Genomic DNA, 23306 nt, shown 5'->3' with positions numbered 1-23306 from the left:
TTGTCTTGGATGTATCTTTTGAAGGTACTTGCAGGAAAAAAAAAAAAGTGCACAACTTGAAAAAAAGTGATTCTGCCGTAGTTGGTGCAGTAGAACAAATGCAAGCAAAAGCAAGGCTTTCATAGCTTCGGAAGAAACATACTATATTTCATGAGTTTTGGTTTCATAGTCGTTAAAACTTCTTTTCAGTACCAGGCCCAGCGTGCTCTGTGCCTTCTTGCTCTGGGAGTGTGTTTTGGATTGCATCTATCACTTTTCATTCTGGATCTGCAGCCCCACAGAGTGGTCAAAATAAAAACGTCCTTGCATGGACTTATTCTTCCTTTTCTATATACATTACTGTCAGTTCAGGGTAACTTTGACTCTTCTGGTGTTTGGACAAGCTTGTCAGATTGCCTGAGCAGACAGTTCCCCAACGGATGATCACTTCAGAGTTCCAATCTATCGCATGTATTTGCTGTGAAGTTCACCCAATAGCATCAAAACTTTATCCCAGGACAGCATGGCTGCCCACTGCTTGCTTTCTTCATGTCCTGAAGGCTTACATATGCAGTTACTTTTGAGTATCGAGACAATTTGGACAGAAAAAAGTATAAAAATCTACTAGTCGTTCCCTACTGACCCAGGTAGGCTCAGATGACTGGTCTAATGAAAAGTCATTATTTATGTAGTTGATCTGTGCAGAGGCCAGGCTTCACCTTTCTTCCACTGCTTTCTGTAATGGTGAGTGGCCGAAGTTAGTCAAGGGAAGCCTTCTCAAATGGATGAAAGGAGCAAGAGATTCCCAGCAGCCTTGTTGCAACTAGTCTTAGTCCAACACAGCATAAAGACTATAGATAAAAGTGTCTGGTGCTGTAACACGAGCACGGGTGCTGCAGCCTCCCAACTTTAAATTTATCTTCCCACCATGGGTTTTGATGGAAGCACTTTCTGTTGGCTCTCTGTGGTCTCAGTGTAAGTGGATATTGGGCGTTTTTCCCTTCAGTGCCTTATATAGATGTTGATTAGCGTTCTCTCTACTAGAACAGTGATAGAAACATGGTTTCTGAAGTTAACATACTGACTGCAGGTGATAGCCAAGCAAGATCTATCTCATCTCTGGAGTCACTGAGACCTCAAGACTGCAGGGTACTGAATTATGACTGCTATGTATTCTACTGAAGTATGACTAGATATTCTTCATAAAAAAAGGGAGTAGCTGCGATCATTTCTGTGTAGGATCTTCTGTGTGTCTGGCTCAAATGATGACATCTGGCTTCCCCCAAGCTTCATATAAACACTTTGGCTATAGAGACTCTTAACCAATAGAGATAAATTACACATTTCTAAAAGGCTGATTGACAGAGCAGCTGTCTACTGCAAGTGATTTTATAATGGCTTTTACTACAGTACATGTATAGACATGCTCTTCCTAATGATTGGATGCTGCTTTTTATTCTTTGCTGTTCAGGTGGAGTTTGTTCGTTTTGGGGTGGTTTTTGTGGGGAGGTTTGGTCTGGTTTTGAATTGTTGGTTTTGTTACTTATTTGGGGTTTTGGTTTTTGTTTGGGAGAGAGCGGGGCAGGGCAGGTCATGGATTGATCCTCCTTGTTTAGGATTATTAAAATTCTGGGATTTGGTGGCTGAGGGGTGCAGGGATTGTGGCTTGTGTGTGTTTTCTTTAGGAGGGCAGGATGTCACATAGGACATACACTTTTAGCATTTCATCAGATTTTTGTTGTTGCTGACAATAGTGTTCTAAAATACTTTTACTCACCAACTCAAGACATGGCTTGATATTTACTAACAAGGTTTTTGATGTAAAAACAGTCCTAGGTAACTTAATTCCTTTAAATTCAAAGAAAAATTAAGAAATAGGAAAATTATTTGAAGGTGAACAAAACCTGACTTCAAGACAAAGTTATTGTCTGCAAGTAAATTACTTAAGACATTTGGTAGTTATTTCCTGAAGTTTCTCTCTCTGAACCCCAAAGAATTGGTAGATGTATGCATAAGGGAATGGTGTCTCTAAAAACAAACAAACAAAACCACACTTTCCTGTTCTGCAGTGTCTTATTTCTCTAACTTAATCTCTAGAGGCCCATGGAATTCTAGTTCTGCACATACTAGATTTAAGGCAAGGGCCCATTTAGGTTTAACATAGTAAAATATAGGAAGGGGAAAGAACGGAAGAACTAAGGATGAGAAAAAAAATTTACAGAATAGATCAGTAATAATCAAGTTCATAGAGTTAATCTAAACAGGAGTTGAAAGTTCTATTTATTTTGAGTAAATGTGTTCTGTTACAATCTACCATAGAGGAAAATAACTTGTTATTTAACATTAGATATGTTAGGTCATAATTGTACTGTCTTTAGATGTGTAGCTACCTGAATTTTCCCATTTAATGAGTACTTTGTGTTTTTCAGATTTGATTTGGTGGTCATATGTGATGTGCTGGTCTGTCATTTTAGGTAGCTAATAGTTCCTGTCTATGGTTTCATATTCTCAGACCTATGCGTGTTTTCCTTTGAGGTTTTACAGCTTCTCTTCTTCAGTGATAAAACTATCAGTTATCTTTGAGACTAGTGTCAGTGCCATTGTTACGCATCAGTTAGCAGAAGGAATGGTTTGCAGCTGTTGTTCCATATACAGAGACTTTTTTTTAAGCTTCTTTTCACTTGGTGGAAAAAAAGCAGTTGTTTGTGTTACAGTGTGAAGACAGTCTGAAACTCAACGTGGGGTCTGTTGATTTATTAGGTAGCTTCCAGCACAGTACTTGTGTGTTGTCTGAAATCTGTGCTGTGTTGAGGATTGACATTTACAGGTAGTATCAAAGTCAAGTTATTTGGTTTGTCTATAAGAAAACCATGCAGTCTTTCCAAGCTATTCTCATTTTTCATTCAGTTCAAATGCACTTTAAGCAGTATTTACATTAAATTATTATATAGCCGACGGTGATTTAAATTTCTCTCAAGAAATAGTAATTTCAGATTTTCAAATTGGGCAAGCAAAAAGCAATTTAAACATGTATAAATATGTAAATTTGTACATACTTTTTATTTATTTCACACCTCAGTAGTATACAGAATGTTTGGAGATAGAGGAAGAAATCGCTGCATTTCATACCAGTCTGCTTACAGCAGCAGGCATCTTTGTAATATGCAGTTAAAAAGTCTCATTCTAATTCCTTTATGCATTTATAGATGCTATTATATAATAAAAAATACAAAATTGGAAATTGAATGTACCATCAACTTTAGGAATGTAATGTTGACTGAAAAAGAAACTTCATATCATAGGCTTTCTGGTGTGGAAAGATTTTAAGCATGTTAAATATCTATCATGTTTACCTTGTTCTTTAGTGTCAAAGCAGGAATTTAGAAAAAACACTTTTTTTTTTTTTTTCCTGAGATTCTTATATTTTCCAGTTTCTTTCTAGTTGAGACTATTCAGTTTTTCATAATTAAACTACTCTGGTTTTCTGAACAACACCAACAAATATTCTTCAGTCTTTCCTTAACCCAGATAGTTTCATCATGCTTTTCTGTGCTTTGAAGTATTACTTTTTTTACCTTATGCATACCAAGAGCTTCACTTAACTGTTAAGATGGAATTTGGTTTTGTTTGGGGCTGAATTTTGCAGTATTTCAAAGGAAATGCTAATCCACTTGACCATCAGCTGAATATTGAAGAAATTAGTACTTCTGTAAACACATGATGGAAATAATGTGTAGTAATTGTTGAGGAATAAGCTAGTTTGAGTAGCATAAAATTAAGGAAAGAATGTAAAATGAAGAAATATTGTTTTCACCCTTTGTTTATGCTACTAATGGTTTCCAAAGCCACCAGCACTATATTTGTGTATGTATGCATGTGTGTATGCATTACTCTTAGAAAGTAATTATAAAACATTGGGGACTGTAATAGTGGTTAGACATTATTAGTATGACTGATAACCCAAAATCCCTTTTCTTCTGTAGGTGTTTTGAGACAGAAGCATAGTAAGAGGGTTGCTTTGGTCATGTTATGGAAGTCAAGGTGGGACTGAGACTAGTGAATGAGTAGTTAGTTATTGTATTCCTCTAAAAGGTTTCCTGTGGTAACTTGTAAAAAGGTGACTGCCATCTGAAAACTTGCTGGCTCTTGGGCTAAACTGCTTATACCAACTGTACTTATGCACCCATACTCTGAGCCTCTTGCAGTAATCCAGGTATGTATTATACTAGAGAAAGAAGCACGACAGAAAATTCCATTCTTACTGTAGCTGTAAGACGAGAAGTAGTCTCTCTGTTAGTGCATAACTTTATGAAGAAATTTCTAGAAAATAGTAAGTGTAGAATTTTAATTGCATCTGGGGAGATGATCCCCAGAGCTGAGACAGTTTAGTTTGAGGAGGAGAAGGCTGAGGGGAGACCTCATCACTCTCTACAGCTACCTGAAAGGACATTGTAGAGAGGTTGGTGCTGGTCTCTTCTCACGGTGACAAAACAAGAGGGAACGGCTTTAAACTGCAACAGGGGAGATTCTGACTGGACATTAGAAAAAAATTTTCATAGAAAGAGTTGTCAGACAGTGGAATAGGCTGCCCAGAGAGGTGGTGGAGTCACCATCCCTGGATGTGTGTAAGGGTCATTTAGATGAGATGTTGGGGGATATGGTGTAGGGGAGAACTTTGTAGAGTAGGTCTGATGGTTGGACTCAGTGATCCCAAGGGTCTTTTCCAACCTGAACGATTCTATGATTATGAAATAAGTACTTTATCTGTCCAACATAGAAAGACAGCTGCACTTCCAACAGAATTTCAGGTCCTGAACAGTCTCACTTTCAAATCTTCTCTAACAAAACATACTTGAATTCAAGAGGTACAATAAATGACTGAACTGGACAATTCATATGAGGGTCCTTTGACACTTTAGTTAGAAACTAGTGAATAAGGACATGTCTGCAGTTACAGGACAAGATCAAGAATGGTAATGCTGTTTTGGAAAGTATACTCTTGGGTTTTATACATAAGGCTAAATAATTTTTTACTTTACCACTGAAAATTTGTGTCATAATTGATATTTTAACTGTATTACTGTAACAAAAATATCTCTTGTAGTGCTTCAATTCTTTATTCAATGTGTTATGTACAAAAATGTTTTCTGTCTTGAAGTAGCATCCTGAAGTTATTCTTCAAGTTAGTGTTTGATTGATCATACCCTACCAAAAAGAACTATATAATCAATGATTTCTGAAGGGAATTACTATAGCATAATACTGTTTATAATATTTTTAGAAAGTCTTTTTCTAACCTCTAAAAATTTGCTGTGTGTATATATATATGTATAGGTTTCCTCCATTTTTTGATGACAATCCATTTGGTATATATCAGAAGATTCTTGCTGGCAAAATAGATTTCCCGAGGCATTTGGATTTATATGTAAAGTAAGTCCACGACTACCACTGTCTTTTATATTCTAAACACTTTCTGAGCACTGTTTCTAAAGGATCTTCGTAGAAGACCAGATACCAGGTTTTCTAAAACACCACGTTGGAAACATATTTTAGATTATGTTTATTCTTGCAGTCCAAGTAAAATGATGTGTTTGGTAGAATTAAAGCTGGAGATACAGTTCTAAGATAGTATCTGCCTCTTACTTTTCTGCATATTTTGGAATATTAAATGATTTTCCACCTTGTACAAAGCTCTCTGGTACCAGCTTGGTGCCTGAAAGAAAGAAAAGAGGAAAAATATCAGGAGATACTTAAAGATGAGTAAAAATTAGGAGAGCAGGACACAAACACCAGACTGTGCCTTTGTATGCATACATACCAGTTAAATCGCTCTCAACATAACTACTTGAATTAACTTCTGATATTTCAGAAGTTCCAGGGTAAAATCGACTTCCACTTCTGATAGTAGGGCCCCAGTTCAATATGCTGTCTTAAATATGCATTTTTGGGTTTTATTTCTAGTATTTTGAAATTGCTACAGGTATATTGCAGACTAAATGCCTTTTTCTCTGTTTTAAAAATCAATAATTGAAGTAATAGTTAGTAAACGTTCAAACAGAGTAAGTGCAATTTTTAATTGTGTAGCTTCTCCTCAGAAGCAGAGATGATTGAGTGAGCGAGGACAGGAAATTATTCTTAACATTCCCAGGTTAATCATTCAAGGTGTTTTGAAGACATGACCTTAGAGATGGTATTTGCTTACTGTCACAATTAGGTAAATAGATAAAGTGCTGTAGAGCAAATCTAATGAAATTTGTCCAATTTTCTCTGAAATGTTATGAATTCTTTTGCAAAAATAATAATTTGAAGGGGATTTTTTAAGCCTCCACTGAATCATCAGGTGCTCTCTGATCCAAGCATGTCCACATCACCTTAGGCTGATGAGTGTCTCATATTTGTGTCTGTTCTTAACAGAGTTTTCCCTTACTATCTTGATGCTGTTTCCAATTTACTGTAGTCTCATTGTCTGATATACCTGAGACTGTCTTAGAAAACTATCTCACATAGTATTGTATTGGCTAAAGTGTAAGAGTATAACCAGAAGTAACTCAAATTAGCTTATTATTACTAGCAGCCCATCTAACATGGTGAAAGCATTTAAAAGTAGAGAAGAGAGGCTGTTAGCTTCTGTTTGTGCTTGACATTCACAGACCCAACACTGATTTCTGTGCAGGTTTTGCTCTTCAGTCTGGACATGACTGGCCATAAATTGTAGGATGCCTTAATCAACATAGTTATTGATACACCACTTTCCCAGAAGTTCTTTTACTGTGTGTTTGTCAGTTTATTCCCATTACACTCCTGCCTTTAAGGGTTCTCATGAGATTCTAGCTTGGGCTTTCCTCCTTTCACACCTTGGCTTTAGGTGATCTCTTTCATCTGCATGGCTTCACCTGCTTTTTGCAGTGAGTCATTAGCATAATATATCTCACTTGTTCTGTCAACCCCTCTTCTTTTTTTAGCCACAGTATGCACAATTGCATAGTCTTTGACATCTTTAACCATTAGCTTAAAGCAAGTGCCAAGATTATTTTGACCTAAGAAGACGGTCTGCTTCATACCTTACTTATATCCCATTTGCTTTCTCTCTCTTCTTCCTATAAGTCTGTACTTCAGCAAGGATGAAGACTATCTTGGGTCCTGTCACATCCAGGCTGTGTCTGAAATATTAGTGCTATACAGTGTTTATAACAATTGAACTTTAGCTCTGCTCTTAGGCAGCAAAACTGTTTTCCTTTTTGAACTCTGAGAAGACTTTCTTACCTAGATGCACTACATAAACTTACTGGTTGACATTTTTCTGCCTGCCTACCCCCATCACCCTCCTGCACTTTTACCTTTTGTATTTGTAGCACTTTTGCTTTCCCTCCTGCTGCATGATGTTCGCTGCCTCTTGTTGTGCTGTGTAACTGCTCTGTGTCTTGTATAAGTGCTGTTCCTTCTGCCCTGAGCTAGCATCTCTTCACATTGCTCTCTACTGTGTCCCTGTTGTTAGCCATCTTGCAATTTGATCAGATGTTTTCTCCAAGTCCTTTGTCCTATATACATGAAGTCCTTGACATATTTGACCATTAGTTCAGATCTCTTCTGAAGAGGAGCTTCTGCCGTGGTGATGGTGACAATAAATTAACCAACTAGAAATTCCAAAATAAGACTGTCAGCAGAGCTTTGTGTTACTTCATTTCTGATAAAACATAAGTATTAATTATGCTCCACCTATTTCTTTGGCCACTAATGAATTTGTAAGTTATTTCTTTTTTTTTTTTTTTTCTTTTTCTTTTTTTTTTTCTCTTTTGTAAGCTTTATTTTGCAAGGACAGTTTTGGAAAATACCAAATAACACATAACTGAGCAAGCTTATCCCTTAAGTTTCTTTTCTAAGATGAATTTTTGAAGCAAGTCAAGAATGATCCATTGAATGTTTTCTGGTTATATAAGAATAGGAAACTCCATGATTTATCTTTGGCCATATAACCTGTGAATCTAGTCTGGGTTTCTGTATTTCTTTTCAGTCCTACTTCTATTCTAAAGTCTGGTTATAGCTGTTCTTGTAGCCTTCTCTGTAAGGAGTAGTCTTTTCAGTGAAGAACTAGAAGCAGGTATATCTGCAAAGGTGACTGTAAAAGGTGTCAGTCACATGACTTAATCTAATCCAAACATTGATGGGCTGGAATGTTCATGAACATTTTTAAAATTGCTTTCTGCCTTGACTTTTTTATTCTCCTTTTTATCTAGCAATTGAATATTTTTCCAGTTCAGTTTTAGAACTATATCCCTGCCAAATGCAGCAGCTTTTCAAACAGTCTAGCACATTCACTCTCAGTTCATATATTATTTGTGCATATGCTTTTGTGATTTCAAGGATAGATGACAGAATACTGGTTTTGTTTTGTGATAGTAGGTGTTATAGTTAGGGATGAAGAGAGGCAGGTGTGTCACGTTTGCATTCTTTTCTGTAAATAAAGCTGTCGGGTTTTTTTAAACCTTCAGCAAATTTTAAAATTGCAATTGGCCATATTCTGTAGATCCCCAGCATTTAATGAAGTACTGTATCTCTCAGGTCTATTTGAAGCTGTAGAAAAAAAGAAAGACAGCTAAACTTCTGTTCTTTCCTGTCATTGGTACTTTATGCAGTGAGACCAGAATGTGCTATTCTAAAAATAAAGAGCAAAATAATCTTTGAGATAAAAACTGCTTATAGTAAAGTGTGAAGCCAGATTTTTCTCTGAACTCTTAAGTAATCAAGCCAACTTAAGAAATTGTGATAGTCACTTTGATTTTTGTTAGGTTTTTGGTGCTTAATATTTAAAATGCTTTGCTATTAAAATGGAAGTACTTTATGTCTCTGAAGTTAGGTTTATCTTTTAAAGTGTGGATTTAGCTTGTATGTAGATCTGTTCAATGAACTAGAATTTCAGGGGAGACTTTTCATTTTTAAAGAAATTAAAGTTTATAGATGTTATGAGTTTTAAGCAGATGACTAGATCTTCCATAGTTTCTCTGAATATTTAGCTGCCACAGAAATCAAATGTCTGTGTATAAAGTTGAGGGTGCAGCTTTATCTGTATTTTTTATATATATTAGAGTTATATTCTGCAAAATAGGTTTGAGATCCATTTTGAGATTTTGAATGCCCAGGAAAATACAAAAATACAATGATATGGTACTACTCGGGGAGGGGAGGAGAAAAAGTTTTTCATGTTTCTTGAGAGAGTCTAAAAGGAACTTGCAAGAATTCTGAAAGTTCCTTTTTGAGCAGGTTATTCCTTTTTATCATTCACACTTAAGTGTATAAAATATGAAGGAAATGAATGGGTAAATTATATACAATATTAGCTAGTCAAAGGAAAGTATGATGATATTCTGTAACACTTGTATGACAGTCAAATATAAATTTACTTTTGTTTAACAGAGATCATGTTTTCTTTACTGCAGAGACCTTATTAAGAAGCTGCTTGTGGTTGATAGGACAAGACGATTAGGAAATATGAAGGTCAGTATAAAATGTTAGGTGTAGTGAAGAACACACCAAAAGGTTGAAAGAGTTCTGTAGGAGAGGTCTAGAACCGTTCTTCCATGGCTTTTGTTTTCATAAGTATGAAATTGAGATATATTTTTCCCATATGGTATTTCAGTTGTACAATCCTAAAGGCAGTGTTTTAAGTGTGTTTTTCTGGATATCATATTTCTGTTTGTCTGCATTAATACTATCCTTCACGATAGTTTCCCTCCCTATGTGCACGCCCCCTCCCCCCAAAAAAAACCCCAAACAAACAACACCACGAAAAAACAAATCAAAACAATAAATAAATAAACGAAACAAACAAACAAAAAAAAAAACACCACCCCAACCCCCCCAAAAAAACCCTACCTGTTTACTGATTAATTTGAAGACTTACATCAGACCAGAAACATGGTATTCAGTCCTGTAGGACATGGTACCAGCTGATTTATCAGATTCTTTCTTTGGAGTTGTTTAATCTCAGAAGGAGCACTAATCAGATTTGAAGCTTAAAAATTATTTTAAAGAGTATAAGCATTGTTGTATCATGATGGTTGGTCATTGTGCTGATAGTTTGGTAGTGGGGCTGATTTAAGCACAGTCAAATAGTTTTTTACCAAGAAGAATTATTCATCCTATTCTGAACAGATCTCTGAAGACAATAGTTTACGAGTCAAAAATATGCTCACGTGTCTCGTGTAGCATTCCAGCCTACCTCAGAAACCTCCGTATCTGTGATATGTCAGTGAGGAACACCAAGCAATCCTGTGAAATGTCTTGATGTATAGTTGTAAGGCCAAGAAGATAACAGCTGTATTACAGGCTTACATTCTGCAGCTGTGCAGTAGCTATGGTTGGTAGTGCAGTGAGAAGTTAGCTGCATGTGAACTAACTCAGGTACTTTAACAGGCTAACCAAAGCACCATACAAAACTCAGTGTAGTTTAATTTGCCCTTTGACAGAATAAGGTAATCCTTTATTTATTAATTGACCTTTTTTTGCAGTGTTGTAGGTACCTAAATTAGCTTGTGTAATCTTTTAGTTCTTCAGAGTCAGCTAACCTTCCCATTTCCCTGGGCAGGGGAGGTTAGAGGATTGCTTTTTTGCACATGGGTGAAGAAGGTAAAAGATGCATAGTCATCCAGGTTCCTTGAACATATTGATATAGTTACAAATGCTAGAACCTGCTGTCCAAAATTCCTTTCCAGAGCCTTTTATGGCACAAAGTTAGAGTGGTAAGAAAAGCTAGGAAATAAATGTTTACCTTATCCTTCAGAATTCTTTGCAGTGTTTTTCAGGGGGTCAGCAGGAGCATTAAAACCGAATTTCCATAAGCTGAAAATTTAGAAAGTTATTGACCAGTGAAAACTAACTTGTGATAGTTTTGAAGACAAACAAAACCAAAACTAAACCTTTAAGCATGGGTTCTGGGAAATGTGTTTGTCTGGTTTTTGGTTTTTTTGTTTTTAATGTGGTTGGTTTTAGTTTGTTTTGGGGTTTTTCTCTACAATTGTCTAAAATGTCAAAATCAAAAATACTTCTAATTAGAAGTGGGATTTAGAGTGGGGCAGTAGGTCAGTCCTAAGTGATCCTTTTCCATAATCACAGTTGGTTTAAAAAGATTTAAATCCCATTGGGCATTTTCTGGTGAAGCATTCAATCAGATCTGCTTTTGAGGGAAATAGGTGATAAATTACTCTCTGTTGCCTCTTTGAATATGAGCATGGATAGCCCCACTCCATATAAATCTGAAAAAAAGGAAAATGGGTGGTATGTTCGTTCCATGGAGCTGCATGAGCTTGAGTGCTGTGCATTAAAACAGTCTGTGATCAGGCCTGAGACAGAGAAACAGCTGGTTTTCCCCACTGCCTAATGCCTGGAGAATGAGTCTGTGTTTGAACCACGCTTCAGCCTAGCTAAAAAAAAACCAAGACATTTTCATTCTTTATACACATAATCAAAGCAGTCAGCCCAGAGAGAGTAATCATCACAAGACAAATACGCCTTTAACTGTATATTGAAAATGAAAACAAATGTTTTCATATATATACTTTTGTCACAGTACTGAGAACCTTGTCAGCACTAAATGTCTGTAATATTTGACAGAACTATGTGCTTCCCAGACAACAATTTTTATTCAAGACACCATCAACCTTCAGTTATTTTTTTTGTTAGTATGAGAATTAAAAAGTGCATCTGAATAAGAGGCATTCTCTAAAACGTTGGAGAAATTAGAAGAGGTTGGAATGGTTTTGTGGGTATTTTAAAGCCTATTCTTCATCTCCCTTGTGTTGGAAGAATGCTGCTAAAAAAAAAAAAAAAATTGGATCTTATTGCTGTCACTCAGGATCTGCTAGGAAAATAACACTACTAATTTCCCCTATAGAATTGTAATGATTATCACCTGAGAAAAGGAAAAAAAGTTTAGACAAACCATTAGTCTGCTTTGATAACACAGTTCTTATGATGAAATGCATGGTTTGGGATACATATAAGTTACTAAATACTTATTTTGATTATTTGTTTTTTATTTAAAGAATGGAGCAGATGATGTGAAGAGACATCGATGGTTCAGGTCAATAGACTGGGACGCTGTACCTCAAAGGAGACTAAAGGTATATTCTGAAAAATACTGTATAGGACATCACAACAAGAAATCATTCATTTAAGCTGGTCTTTTGATGTTTTGCTGCCTGTTGTGTCTCTGTGTTCATATGTGTGTATAAGCACATGTGTATATGCACATGTCAATAATTACATGCATTTTTGATCTTTTAAAATGCAGAATTAATTAAATTAATGCCTACTTGCATTTTTGTCAAAATCCCTGATTTGTTTTGCTGAATTTGATTAGTTAATAGTTAATTTCCAGATTTAGGGTTTTGTAAGTAACTACTTGTTGTAGATGATTTTTTTGTTTGGGGATCTGAGGTGGGATTGGTGGCCTGTTGTTTGATATTTTTTTTTTTTTTTTTTTTTTTCCTATTTCCTTGCTTTTTTTATCTGTGGAACTATTTACTCTGGGTTTTAAATGTTTGGGCCAAGTTCAATTCCGGTAAATACATTAATAAAATGTAAAGCATACAGGAGTAGGAAGAATAGGGAAGGTGAGAGAGAAGGATTTATGAATGTAATTCTAACATACTTTTTAATAGCATTGAATTCTAGTATTATATGATGGCAGATGTTTGCAAAAGCTATCAACACTGCAAAATGTTTTTTAAAGTCCTTTAGTAGTAAAACAGCCTTTTTTCTTTCCTTCCTCAAAGTTCTAAGTAGTACAATTTTTTACAGCAGTGGTTTCAGTAATATAGGTTGCCATGTGCAGTCAGTCAAGTACCAATCAGATGTTTGGTTTCTGTTTCTTTGCATTAGTTTCTTACAATGAATTTCTGGGTAGGTATTTTAAATTGAGTTCTTGCAAAATAGCTAAGATATGAAAACGTTCTTGATGTATATTTGTAAACAACATCCTAATACAAAGCTGTAGGTGATTTTTTTTCTTTTAAAAAAACCCAACATTGTTTTAAATGTGTGGGTTTAGGGTTGTTTTAATCATTACTACACCCAGTTCATATTGTATGTAGATTTGTTATAATGAAGTCACTTTTATTAAATGATTTACTGTAAATTCTGGTCACACAAATCTGCAGAGAGCACAAACTGGTTTATAATATGTTCTGTAAGTATTTAAACTCTTGAAGTTTATGACAGCGTACTGTATTACTAAATAAACCCATAGTACTAAAAACTGGATATTAGTGATACAAATCAAAGCCTCAGGTCTAAACATTCTTTGTGTTGCATTTTTGTTTTAAAAAGATAGTCACCATGGCATTCAGATTATCATGAATCCAAAACTTGTTTCTTAATCTTTGGGATGGCTACATTAAGCTCTTAGAAGATAAAATGCTACTTAATTATTTTTCAGAGCAGGGATGTGAATTAGGTCAGAAATTTAACCTCATTATTTCTGGAGGCAACTATATCCTTCAGAATTATATTTCATAATCTCATTCTATTTCATACTGAAGAGATTGAAAATATAAAATAATGGATATAGTGCTCCATTTTCCCTCTAAAAAGTGTGAATTGACCTGTTGAACAAATAAAGCATTGATTCATCGTCCTGACAAGATCTTACATAACAGTATTATATAAATAATAGTAATAGCTGAGAGAAAATAATTTGTTAATCTAAAATAGAGGATTTTCCTTTTTTTTTTTATTTTTCTCTTTCTGTGTGTCACTTTACAAAACTGTCTTTCCTGCCAGAATGTTTATAGGGAAGTAGGGGTACCAGGTGTTATCTACAGGGGAGCAGAGAGTCATTTAGGGTAGAGCACATTCTACATGTGTGCTTAAGCATCTGGGCAGTATATTGTGACTGCCATGTGCTTTTTGGCTGAAACTTAGAAGCTTAGGACCCTTTCTTTCCCATTGAAAACTTGCTGATGGTGTTGTTCCAAACTGAAAAGTCCAAAAGATCAAATAAGATCTCAGAACTACCAGAAGCAAGACTTTTATGTTTTTGAGGAGATGCAGAATAACTTTTTGTTGTACTTTATAGTTCTGCCTGGCATGACTTTGACTAACCAGTTTGGTGATTGTCCATAAGATTTTCTTATCCTAAAGTGTTTTCTTGGGTTCACGACAATAGTTAAGCTCTCTGTTATTGAGAAGGGAATAGAGAGATGAATGTCCCTTGACAGAATAAAAGGGTTTTGCTCCACATTAACCTCTGCAACTAATAGAATATTCCAGAAAGGAGCTTTATCTCATAGCCTGTGACCAGAAGGGGAGAGTAGTCTCAGTGGTAGATACAAGACAAGAAAAAACTACAGGTACTGTGAAGCTGGTGGGCAATACTAGCAATTCAAAAGATCCTTTGAGGAGAGAAATAGGAAAAAAATATTTTTCTTGGCACCTCCAAGTTACCTTAAAAAGGTCCATCTGAATTCAGATGCTTCTACAAACATCCTTGTGAAATGAGTTTTTTACAGTGCAGCTATTTCTATACCTGCTTGAATTTATCGCTAGCCTAGGAAGAAGCATAGTACGTAGTGCATACACAGGTTAGTCAATTCAGCCTCCTTAAAAATAATCACTTGGAAAGCAATGAAGAGGAGGCTTTTTTCTTCCATTAGAAAGTAGTTACCCACACTGTTATCAAGACTCATTCTTAGCTGAAAGGAACCTAATAAGATTACACTCCTTTTTGCACATAGGCCACAAAAGAGGAGAGGAGTGAGAGAGGAGAGTGGCAGATCATGCTGTAATGGCACATGCCTGGAAGCATATAGTTGTAATAGTCTTTTGCAGTAGTTACCTTCAGTCTTCAAAGCAGCTAGAACTCTTGCTAAATAAAATAGTATCTGTATTATAAGTGTCTTTTAATCACAATATTTAACGACAATATAGAAAAAGCGTTGGAACATGTCTGTCACTGCAAGCTTCTCTCTCTCATGCCATTCATTATTAGTGAAAAAAGTAAACTTTTATAAATATATACTCATTTTGTTTAATCAGTCTTTTACAGAATTTCTGCTCCAATGAGAGGAGCTAATTGAGGCAACTGTACTAACGTTGTTGTACTTGTTCTGACTAGCCTCCCATAGTACCAAAAGTATCCAATGAGGGGGATACTTCCAATTTTGAAGCTTATCCTGAAGATGACTGGAACAAGATGCCTCCAGTACCCCCTAAAGATCTAGAAATTTTCAAGAACTTCTGAATGCGAAATCTACACTGGATGAGGTAGGTCCAAATGTCAGGAGTCCTCTTCAAAACATTACAGGTCTGTGAGCAAGAGCTCTGTGCAGAAATTACATCTTCTGATTCATAACAGTGACTAATACTTCCTTAGAGCTTGTAAAACCAACATGAATCACAGTAATAGATAGTACAAAGTAAACTGCTGAAATAAAATATTGTAAAGCAGGCTTATGGAATGACACATGTTTTGGTGTTCTACAATGTGATGAAGATTTATTCGCCTACAGATATTTAAATCCTTCTGTCCTTAAAACTTTTAAAATAGTGTCTCAAAAGCAAATATCTAGATTGGTTTGACAGATAAGGAAATGTGATTGTTCTTGATTGTAAGATCTTTATATTAATAGTGAAGACTTTAGAGGAATAAGATTGTCAGATTAGTTCTGTACCCTGGATTCAGTCTTATAACTGTCATAGGTTGATACTTACCGTTCAATTCACATGCTCCACATTGTATTTTGTACTCCTTTTTCATTATTTTTTTTATCTTAGAAACTGGAAGGAAATGGCAGTGCTAAGAACAAATCTGAAGAAAGCAGAGTTCATATGTAAATGAAGACTTCTTTTGTGGATAAGAATGATACTGCATTCAGATATGCATATTAGTATATAAGAGATATCTAAAGAGCTGGAGGCAGGCAAGAATAATTTTTTGCTGTAAACATCTGACATTAGTTTAGTAAATTGTAATATTGATAGTCTGCTCTGAAGTAGACTCACTAAAATATTATATTTTAGGATTTTTTTTAACTTATGGTTTAGTTAAGTTTCCTGCTATTCCCAGATCCTTTTTGCATAGTTAACTCATAGACTTAATTTTATAAGTTTATACTAAACTTGTGTAATTAAAAGCACAAATTAGTATATATGTATATAATGAATACAATACAACTAAAGCACAGGAACTGTGCAGAGTTGTAAATTTTTGTACTTTGCAGAGTCTATGATTTTTATTTTTCAAATAATGTTTTTCAAGAAGTTCTCTAGGAATAAAAATCTTAAAAGGATAAATGAGTTTTTCATCATCTTATATACATTTTATAATTCTTTGTAAAAAATAAAAATAATTAAGTTTTAAAAAAGATTTGTACCTAAAATTTCCAATGCCTCACTTGCAACCATAGTACTTGAAAGCAGAAAGACAAGGGCATGTTTTATTGTTAAGATGCATCTTAATGGCTAATTTATGAAGTTCTGTTACAGTGATGTCTCTTTACAAACCAGGATATTGAGTGATTATACACTGTCTGAAATGAGACTCCTCATGTGAAGACTCTCTGTAAACATGCAATTCGGTGCATATGATAAAAGGGCTCTAACTAGCTCTTACAGGAGTTGTTCTCTCTCAAGTTTGCTGTCTTCTCCAAAGGTAAAGCACGAGCCATAACAGACTTTTTTTTCATTATTGAAATAATTGGTGTTGAATGCTTCAGCATATCAGAGGGAAGACTGAGTTATAAATCAGAGCTGGATTTTTTTGCCTCCTGCTTTTGGAAATGTCATAAAGTTGCCAGGAATTCCGTATGTACAGAGTTCAAACCTTAGATGTAAGGAGTTTCATTCTGTACTATCATCTTTCTAGCGGCTTAAGTACACTGTATTTAGGAACTATTTTCATTTTAAATAACACCAAATATCAGTATGTGCATATGTATGTGTCTGTGTATATAAACACACAAAAACGTGAAGGTAGGAACAAGTCAGGAAACTTTCTTTAGGGTTTTTTCATGTTACGTGATACTTGTGTTAGTATAGGGGATTGATTTTGAAGTGCTTCGATTTCAAAATGTAATTGCAGTCTTTCAGAAGTTGTGGTTTTAGATAACTTTTAGTGAAATTATAATGTTTAGACCAAAAATATTTTATTCTAAAGCACATCAGCTCACTGGAGTCCTACTACTGTGACTGATTGCTCTACATAAAACTGATGAAGCAGATCATATAGACAGTTTCTCCCACAAACTGCTTTCCATGGTTTTGATCTGAAATGCCATAAGAAATGTAGGCCAAAGATTCATTTTTCTGAGCTAAATCCTGAATGCTTATGAATTAGACACTTTAGTAATCACTGACAAAATTATCATGTTTATAATTTTATGACAGATCTGCAGCTGGAGTCTCCTTGTAGAGAAGTGACCTCCATTTGCTTTTGTTTAGTTCTAAACAGTACAGAAGTGCTGTTGAGAACTTGCAGTATCCTAGGGTATTAGATGTATTTCTTCATAAAGCAAGTTTAACTTTTAAGAGATTGCATAACTCTCTACCAAAATGCAAGATGTGTAACAAAATCAGAATACTTCAAAGTGGTAATTCTGGAATATCACAAAGTCATCTTGATGTTACGGAAGTGCCCCACGTTGATGACACCAGCTGCCTCTCAGTAAATACTGTGTAGGAATGTATAATGAAATACATGAAAATCCATAGAAAATTATCATTTTAACCTGGTAAAAATACCTTATTCTCTAGAAAAAATGAATCTGGTTCATTGTATTTGTATTTGTGGAATTAATTATTCCAAATCAAACAGAAAAACAAGCACATAAAAAACAGCTTACTTGGTCTAAGGGAAGGAAGCACAGTTCAGGGTTGGGTTTTTTTTTTAACAAGTAAGCTTACAGTATTTTATCTGAGTACTGCAAAATCAGTTTCTTATTTAAATTTGTACATACTGCAACAAGCAAGTGTGCTAAATATAAGACTGTTTTTTTCAAATTAAAAAACTGCACTGTGTTTAAGTCTTCAAAGCTGAGGAAATGAAGTTGCTTTTAACTAGTGTGCTAGTTAACTAGTGTGCTAGTTTAACTATTGATGGTTAGAAGTTTTGAGTGCTTGAACAACAGGAGATAGTGGATTTTCTTTTTATAAATCTTATCCATTGCTGGCAGTGGATGCACTGACACTCATATGATAGAGACTAAAGAAACAAATAGAATCTTACAAATAATGCTAATCCATTGACTTTATTTCCAGAGCCATGTGTACATATGCCTAACTACTGACCTCGTCAACATGCTTTCTAGTACAAAACTGCTTTCAAATTTTTTTAATTAAAATCCTTAACTAGAAGAAAAACCCAAAACATTTTTAAGCATGTTGTTAAGCAAGTTTTCAGTTATTTTTCTCTACAGTCTTGAGCCTAATGAGCTGTTGTTACCTGCCCATTTTATTTATTTGCACAAGTGAGTCTGGTTTATTTTAAGTCTTTTCTGGGACTTCATGGCCCACTAACGTAGTTCTGTCTGAGTGTTCATGCAGAAGCCCCTGGATCCACACTGCACTAAGGACTCTGGATTTACGAGGTTTTTTAAAGCAGACTAGTACACTTTTTTATTTTCTATTCAAGTATGGTATTCTCTGAATTTCAGATTATTCTGGTTGATTCTGTTAACATGTGTTTTTGCATCTAGACTGTTGCATAAGGACTGTTTTCTTGCAAGAGCCCATAGGCCTTTGTTATTCTGCTTCAGTGAACAAGAATGTTAAACATTAAAAAACAACCTTTATTTTTGAGTTTTATATATATATATATATATATATATTTTTAATTGCCCAGTTTGAGGTTTTAAGTGATAAACGTGCATTGCAAACTCAATTGCCTTGTAACCAAATGATGTAAATGCTTCATGATTTCAATGGAGAACATGCTGTAGATTTTCCTGTAAATTAGCTTATCAATGAATATGTGTGCTACTGAGCTTTAACTAATGTGATCTTCCACTGTAGACAGTCATTGTTAATGGATCAAATATAGGTACTAAACTATGTTTAAATGGATGAACAGGGATTTTGCAGTTTTGAAAGCAATTAAGATACGGCTGTTCCTCAGCCCATCTGCTTGCCATTCAGAAGAGTTGTGATGCAGTGCTTCCTATGCTATAGAATTATTTTTCAGCTTTCAATGACTGTAGCATGATTCCTTCTTGTACTGTACTGTGTACAGACTTTCCATGTTTTGCACTTTTCTATGGCAAACCTTGACTGCTTTATAAATACTCTGTTGTGTAGTAAGTAGTGATAGTGGTAGCAGGAATTTGTGTACTGCATAATCAGTTTGAACTGCTAGATTTGCAAGGTTAACTTGGACTAATGTTGTGTGTTGCTGGTTGCTTGTTGTAGCTCACATGTATAAGTACTGTTCAAAGTTACAAAGTCAGCCCTCATTGCACAATGAAAATCACTGTGATCTGTACATAAACCCTATTAAAATTTTATTGCTGTTTAATTTATGTAATATCTGTCAAATCTGGATTCATTTAATAAACCTTTATATCTTTTTAAATGTTTAAACCTAGTTTGATTCCATTTATGCTGGGAGGAGGTAGAAGTTCTTAATCCAAAAAAAATGATGAAGAGGTCTGAAGTAGAAAAACAACTGTTTCTTCTTTTCAGGAGTTAAGTCTTTCCAGAGCAAGACACAAATGGTGGAACATTATTTCAGTTGGCATGGAAGAAACACCAGAAAGCATATTTTCAAATTCATTTCAGGTAGTGCACTGATAACAAAAAGTGTTAACTCAGACTTCTCATTAAACTTTGATTGTATGACCCTAATTCCTTCAACATTTTCACAGTTTAATGACCTGAACACTATCCAGAACACTCATTTCACTCTTTTTCTTTGAGCATCAGAAAATGTTCTTATGATGTCAGGCACACCTAACTAAACCTTTATTTCATTTTCCATCAAGAATTTCAGAAGTCCACTTTTAACAAAATTTGTTTAGTTATTGGTGTTAAATTACTCTGCCTGGGTCAATTTTATTCTATTTCTTACCCACTAGCTTAATCTTGCAGAGATAATTATGTAGGCGTAGAACCAATTGGATACAGTTTGGATGATTTAAGGGTTGATTTTTTTTCTTAACACAGAACTTTATCCTTTCTGTCTGGCTTAATTCTAAATTTTGTGCATTAATGTTTTTCTCTAAACCACGATGTCATGTGCTTCAAGAAACTGCTGATGGAAAAGTGAAGGAAGGCTGCAATGAGCCCTGGCAAGCTTTTAGTCATGTTATTGACATGAATCAAACGAACTGCTCAGTTAAAACATACCAAATTTTTGAATGTTATCAAGTGTTCAGGGTGTTTGTAAAGAATTTGGTTGGATTCTTGTTCTTACCCCAGCCTTTTGCCATGTGGTAGAATTTTTTGTTCATTTGTTCTATCTTTTATGACTGCACATGTAACTCTGGATCTTACCCAACAAAGACTATTTTAAATATGCTTTTTCACTCATGCAGGGCAGGTAAGCTTTGCTGGTGAACGACTTTCAGGACCATACTCACATAGCATTACTCACTACTCCCAAATCTGCCTCACTTCCATGGTTCATTAGCCCTTTTTACTGTAAAACACTGTTAAAGCAGCATTTTACAAGAACCCACCCTTCTGTGACCTACTGTTAACCAGTAACAGTATGATGAGAAATGGTTGAAAGCAACTGGCACTGATGCAACTCTCAGTCTTGCCCAGTACTTTGTGAATTGGTATATAATCCACATATCGAGCTCTTTCCTGTGCAAACTCCTGATAGCTGCTACAAACTCTGTTTCAGAATTTAGGCAGATTTTCACAGGGAAAATAAAAGACTCTTCTACTGTCCTCAGTTTCCCTTCTGTCTTCCACTCCTCCTTTTCATCTGCCCTTCAAAAAAATGCTATGCATGAATGTATGTCAATCTTCATATTTATCTCACTTTGAAGGACCAAGTTTATTTTCATTCAGCAGCTTTGTGAGAGTGTAGCCGAGTAACTTAGCAACTATTTAAACCGAGCTTTCCAGTGGCAGATTTCTGTAAGTCCACATTTCTTCAGAAGTTAAGCATTAGCTCAATTTTTGATTCAGGATTTAAAAAAAAAAAATAAAATAAAAAATCTCAACTCTTCAGTGCTTCTGAAGTTCGGTGAACAAATGTCATAAATATGGAGTGTTTCAAATCGTGTGTCATATCTAGTACTTTCTCTGACCTCATTTTCTTTTGAGAAATTAAATTTTAAGTTAATTTAGGACCCTGTTCTAATTGTTACTTCAAAAATATTTAACTGAAGCAGAGCTACTAAACTGTGTTATGTGAGCGTGTATATAAATGCATTATCAAGGAACAGCAAAGTTTGTTCCAGATTAATGCGTTCATGGTTTGAGCGTATTCAGGTTTGGGGTTTTTCTTACTGGTCTCTCTCAAAGCAGCGCCACAGTCCTGTGCCATCACACTTGCTTTCTTCTGCCAGTTTGCCATCATCCACGTAGCAGCAGTAAGTGAGCCCATTACACAACCAATCTATGATGAGAACGGTGAACTGAACTTTGTATCAAAAGCGCTACTTCTGCTTAGTTGATCTGAAAGGGAATTTCCAAAAACTGAGTGTTGCTGAAGTCCTTCTATTCTCTCTGCAGGTATTTGCCCTTGGGGAACAAGACTTGCAGTAAGCTGTAAAGTAACACAAAATTCAAACAGCATGTTTTGAACCCATTTAACAATATTTACATAAAGCTCCTGTGACTCATGTAATCCCCAGCAAAATCTTGGTGATGCAAGAAGGAAAGTGATGGTAGATCACTTAAGTAAGCGTTGTTAGGGACTAAGTATGTTCTTTAATTTCACTGTCTGCGTATTGAAAAGGAGAGTGTTGGGGGGGTTCTGTTTGGGGTTTTTTTTATTATTATTTCTATGCAGGCCATGAGTACATCAGTGACTATTACTCTTGAGTCAGATTTTCTTGTTGACCCTTGGTTTTGAGATAATGAATCTTTGGATTGTGAAAATGTCTGTGAAGTCTGGAGACTAGATTCTGCCAGTAATTTACCATTTTAAATTTTATTTTTACAGCTAGTGATTATTTACATGCAAAATATGACAAGTTTGAAATTATGTTAATTTTTAAAAAATTTTAATACTTTAATACACTGGCTTGGCAGTCAAAGAAAACCTGTGCATTCAATTTAAGAACAATATATTTAAAAATATCAAAGCTTTTGATGTAAAATATTTTAAGGTTGGAAATAGGGAAGTATTGTCTGAATAAACAGATATCAGGAAGGTGGGCTGATTTCAATTCTTCAGCTGGGGATTAAAACAAAGCTGTTGAATGAGTAATGAAAGGAAGAAGTTGACACCCATTCTTCTCTTCCACTGTGGTGTCAAAAATCATGTAGTAGAAAAAAATGTAGCTACAGCACTAGTTAATGTCTCAGAGTGAAGCTGAGATATCTACTGGGCATTTCTCAAAAGGGCAATCCAGGTCATGATGAATGCTCTTCAACTTGTCCTCTGTTTTGTATTAGGCAGATTTTGCTAGGGTGCTTTCAGAAATTGATGAGACACGTTGAGAGTCACCTAATGAAAACAAATTGTTGGTTGTTGTAATTCATTGATATTCTAAATGCCTGTTCTATGACTTTGAAAAGTCTTTGATAGAATTGTAAAATCTGGCTTATGCCCAAACCCACTCTTTACCTGGATGGAAAGAGAGCAGCTGAGTTATTAGTGTTAACTGTATCTTTTCTTTTTAACATTCAGAATTACTAAGTATCTTTGTGAAACATTAAATGACTTGTTCCACATGTGACATGTCTCATTTTTTTAGGCAAGCAAGGCATTGCAGCTTTAAAATATGGGGCTTTTTACTGGGTGGTTGTTTTGTTTGTTTTTTTTTCCCTGTATGTGTATTAAGCAATGCACATGGATGTCAAATGAAAAGTGAAGTTGCAAATGCAGGCAAGTTTTCAGCTTCTGGGTTTTCTGCGTAACATATACCTTTTCGTAGGTAATAAGTTTACCAGAGGATGGAGTGAAATAGCCTACATTAAGGATAATCTATCAGCCTAGGAAACAAGCGTTCATTTGGCTTGTGGTGATAGACAAGAGTTGCAAAAGGGTTTTGTTTGTTTGGTTTTTTTTTTTAATTTCCAAGTATGAAATAAGAAGATTCCGTGATCGAACAGTGGAGTGATGACTTTTGTCATTGTAATTAAAAAATAAAAACAAATAGACTGTCTTAGAGTGCCAGTGTGAAAATCATGAACAGTACTGAAATATATCCTCCTCATTT

General features: G+C 35.2%; 1 protein-coding gene across 1 annotated transcript in view; it reads left to right on the top strand.

Annotated features, from left to right (window-relative positions):
- Positions 1-19533, top strand: part of PRKX (protein kinase X-linked) — a 31269-nt gene extending 11736 nt beyond the window's left edge. The window contains exons 4-8 of the mRNA XM_026854129.1: positions 5314-5409; positions 9414-9471; positions 12018-12095; positions 15089-15237; positions 15748-19533. Coding sequence (XP_026709930.1) covers positions 5314-5409; positions 9414-9471; positions 12018-12095; positions 15089-15214 — 358 coding nt within the window. The 3' untranslated portion in view covers positions 15215-15237; positions 15748-19533. The remainder of the gene's footprint in view (positions 1-5313; positions 5410-9413; positions 9472-12017; positions 12096-15088; positions 15238-15747) is intronic.
- Positions 19534-23306: the final 3773 nt, after the last annotated feature.

The sequence above is a fragment of the Athene cunicularia genome (assembly GCF_003259725.1).
Source record: "Athene cunicularia isolate RWA chromosome 1 unlocalized genomic scaffold, athCun1 chr1_part1, whole genome shotgun sequence".
NCBI classification, from domain to species: Eukaryota; Metazoa; Chordata; class Aves; order Strigiformes; family Strigidae; genus Athene; species Athene cunicularia.
Note: the sequence above shows the minus strand (reverse complement) of the source record. Positions and strands in the feature narration are given on the sequence as shown.